Consider the following 4028-nt stretch of genomic DNA (forward strand, 5'->3'; position numbering starts at 1 on the left):
TCTCAAAAAAAAACCCAAAAAACAAAAACCACCCTTCTACCCCACTGCCAGTCCTCTGAGAGCTTTGAGTTTGGATCAGGAAGGTCCGTGAAAGCTCCTAGAACTGGGGAGGCCCATGTGGAGTGACGCTGGCTTTGGCGTCTGCGTTCCCTGCTATATTTCTGGCTCCTGGTCCACATTTCTACTAACAACGTCATTGCAGTGGCTGCCATATTATAGCAGTTGGCAAAATTTTACAGGTACTAATGGATTTTCTAGCAAGCTAGTTGAGGGTAAGAATAAGAGTCCCGAATAGACAGAGCAGTCTTAGAGAAATCACCTCACCTCTGGCTCAGAAATTCCTAGCAATTTGTTAAAAAAACACTTCTAAATTACATAAATAATGAATAAACCACCATGATGAGTTTGTTATGTATCAATGCAGACTTTTCTTTTTCATCTGGCAATTATCATACCGTTTTGAGATTGTATTTGGGCAGATTAGCCCTTCTTTTAAAGTGGAGACACACCCCTTTGGAAGACTGAGCCTACGGGTGCTATAGGACAATCACGTTTAGTGTGAACGTGGCTTGCATTCCGAGTACAGCCTTGCTGAAGACCCGAGGGAGGGAGAAAAAGAAACTCCTTGACAGGGAAACTAAGAAACTCCTTGACGGGGAAACTCGGTTTGGAGCGCAGGCTTGGTGCATGGCTTGTGTAGGCGGGTGGAGTAGGGCAGAGGAAGGGCATTCGCCTACTGTGTGGGACGGGCCCAGAAAGGAATCCGGAGGGACCAGGCCAATTTCACTTTGCTGCTTGGTGAGGCCCCTGTTTGCAGTCTTGATACCGCAGATCCTTTACCTCATTAGGCCACTGTGAGACTGCATAGTTGTCTTGGATGTGGCCACCCCTTCTCCCTACTCATCCTGCTTAATAAGAAAATATGAGAATGTTAGCGTTTAGGAACTAGATTAGATGAGCCTTTTATTTGTGCTTTTTGGCTTGACCCAGGTCCAAATAACTTTCTTATGTGATGGCAAGTTGGCAAGACAGATTTCCTCTGGAATATTTCTGTCAGAACTGTAGTCTTTGATGTGTTCTACACATGAATCAGCTCCTTTGTAACCTATGTTACCTTAAGAATTTCAGGAATTTCCCTTATTGGTTCTCCGTATGTGCCGTAGCCACTGCGTTTCCCAGGTGAAATTATAGAGCCGGCTTATGAGGGAGATGATGTACTCGGGTATCGCCCATGGTTCGTTGCTGGCCCATTGAACTAGAGCAGTGCTTCAGCGCACAGCCCCTGGAGGCTAGAGTGTCCATACCCCGGCACCCCTATCCAGAGGTGACTGCTTTTTGTTCCTTCCAGGTTGGCTGGCTCCTCTGGCTGATGGCATGTTGAGGTACATGGGCCAGCGGCAGCGAGGGCATCCAAGCCAGAGGGGGCCACTCTAAAGGCCGGGCCACCAGCACCATGGGCCAGTGTGTCACCAAGTGCAAGAATCCCTCATCGACCTTGGGCAGCAAGAATGGAGACCGTGACCCCAGCAGCAAGTCACACAGCAGGCGGGGTGCAGGCCACCGTGAGGAGCAGGTGCCACCCTGTGGCAAGCCGGGTGGGGATATCCTCGTCAATGGGACCAAGAAGGCAGAGGCTGCCACTGAGGCCTGCCAGCTGCCAACGTCCTCGGGAGATACTGGGAGGGAATCCAAGTCCAATGCTGAGGAGTCTTCCTTGCAGAGATTGGAAGAACTGTTTAGGCGCTACAAGGATGAGCGGGAGGATGCAATTTTGGAGGAAGGCATGGAGCGCTTTTGCAATGACCTGTGTGTCGACCCCACAGAGTTTCGAGTGCTGCTCTTGGCTTGGAAGTTCCAGGCTGCAACCATGTGCAAATTCACCAGGTTAGTCACAAATACTTCATGTCACCAGGTGAGCAGAGGAGGAAAGAGAGCACCGCTGGGCAGTGGTACCCAGCTAGGATAGAACAGGTTTGGCTTCATAGGGTTCGGGTAAGTTTTTCCTTTTCTGACCAATTTTTCTAAAGCTTAAATGTTCTGAGCTAAGTTGTGGTTCTGATCCGGAGAAGCTCCCCTAGACACTCTTCAAGGTTTGAAATATATAAACCTGGCTTGATAGCAGACCTACTGAATCTCGGGGGATAAGGCTCAGGCATTTGCATTTTGATAAAGCTTCATATCTGGTTCTAATGTGTACCCCACGTTTCTTCTCACAGAATAAAGCCTTTGCCTAATTTGTAGGTCGAATTTAAGGCATATCCTAGCATTCCTAGGCAGCTTCTGAATAACTGGGCACTGCTCATCTTTGCTTTAAGTGAGGAATAATCCAGGGTGAGCCCTGTTGCCAAGCTACTGGTCAGCTCCCTGCTGTCTTGGACCTTTCTTTTCTTTCACTCCTTGCCTTGTCAGTTCACTCGCCACTCAGTATTGATTGTGTACCTATCACGTGCCAGGCACTGTGAGTGCCAATACAATAAGTGCCTCTGGGCTTATACCTCAGTCTCTCCATGACGCCAGTTGCCCTATCTAGTTCTTAGCATATTGCCTGCCCTCAGCCAAGCCTATGTGCAGCAAGGACAGCTGGCCCCGTTCCGAAACAGTAGTTGTGCATATCGTCATAGTCATGCATCCCTAGGAAGTGTGGTTTACAGACCATGGGCTTATGAATGAATAAGAACCGACTTTGAGACCCAACCATAGAATTTCTAGTTTACATGCCTCCTACCCTGGGTAGGTTGCCCACCACACCTCAGATGCCTCACTTCTTCAGTGGGTACAGCAATCCCTGATAAGATGATCAGTAAGAGAGTGTAAAATAAGCTGTATAGATATTAAAAATACAAACCAACTTTTGTTTTTTAATAATAGAACTTTGATCTCTGGTGGCAGAGTTACCCAGGTTCATCCAGAATCTCTGGCTCTAAATGTCTCCCTTGGCAGTCACCAAAAATATACCCCAAACAAACAACCCACAGAGAATCAGAAGGGAAGCAGGAAGCCTCCCCCTCTGGGAGGAGAAAGAATCTACAGCTCAATCACTATTGCAGGGTGGGAAACAGGGCAGGGAGCAGGAGACCTGAGTTTAGCTTTGGGAAGATGAATGAATGAATAAATGAACCATTTCCAGCTGCCTACCATGTGCCAGCACTGTTAGCAGCAGTTAGTGTTTATTAATTTTAGTCCTCACCGAAACCCTGTGAAGTAGGGTGGTATTGTCACCATTTGACAGATAAGGCAGTAGGACTAATTAGTGGAGGAGTTGGAATTCAAATCCAGGCCATCTGGCCTAAGTCGAGCCCTGCTCTTAACCACTATGCTATATTGCCTCTCAGTAAATGATATAGTTTATAATTATTAATTGTGCCCTCTCCTTCCTGTTGCAGGAAGGAGTTTTTTGATGGCTGCAAAGCAATAAGTGCAGACAGCATTGACGGAATCTGTGCACGGTTCCCTAGCCTCTTAACGGAAGCCAAACAAGAGGATAAATTCAAGGATCTCTACCGGTTTACATTTCAGTTTGGCCTGGACTCTGAAGAAGGGCAGCGGTCACTGCATCGGGAAATAGCCATTGCCCTGTGGAAACTAGTCTTTACCCAGAACAATCCTCCCGTATTGGACCAGTGGCTAAACTTCCTGACAGAGAACCCCTCGGGGATCAAGGGCATCTCCCGGGACACTTGGAATATGTTCCTTAACTTCACTCAGGTGATTGGCCCAGACCTCAGCAACTACAGTGAGGATGAGGCCTGGCCAAGTCTCTTCGATACCTTTGTGGAGTGGGAAATGGAGCGAAGGAAAAGAGAAGGGGGAGGGAGAGGTGCACTCAGCTCAGGGCCCGAGGGCTTGTGTCCCGAGGAGCAGACTTAGTGGCTCCGTCCCAGGAGCAGCAGCGAGGATGTGCCCGCTGCCCTGCAGCCAGCCAAGGAATTGGACCTTTGTGGAAATTACTGAAGATCCGGATATTTTCTACTTTACACCTTTCTCTGCCTTGTATCTGAAAGGGCTCTAAAATGCTGTATCATGTTTTA

At 48.1% G+C, this 4028-nt stretch overlaps 1 protein-coding gene across 1 annotated transcript in view; it reads left to right on the forward strand.

The window, feature by feature from the left end:
* Positions 1-4028, forward strand: part of DCUN1D3 (DCN1, defective in cullin neddylation 1, domain containing 3) — a 47876-nt gene extending 43848 nt beyond the window's left edge. Inside the window, exons 2-3 of the mRNA XM_012645007.1 lie at positions 1349-1884; positions 3384-4028. Coding sequence (XP_012500461.1) covers positions 1454-1884; positions 3384-3867 — 915 coding nt within the window. The 5' untranslated portion in view covers positions 1349-1453 and the 3' untranslated portion in view covers positions 3868-4028. The remainder of the gene's footprint in view (positions 1-1348; positions 1885-3383) is intronic.

This window comes from Propithecus coquereli, unplaced genomic scaffold (assembly GCF_000956105.1).
Source record: "Propithecus coquereli isolate 6110/MARCELLA unplaced genomic scaffold, Pcoq_1.0 Scaffold223, whole genome shotgun sequence".
NCBI classification, from domain to species: Eukaryota; Metazoa; Chordata; class Mammalia; order Primates; family Indriidae; genus Propithecus; species Propithecus coquereli.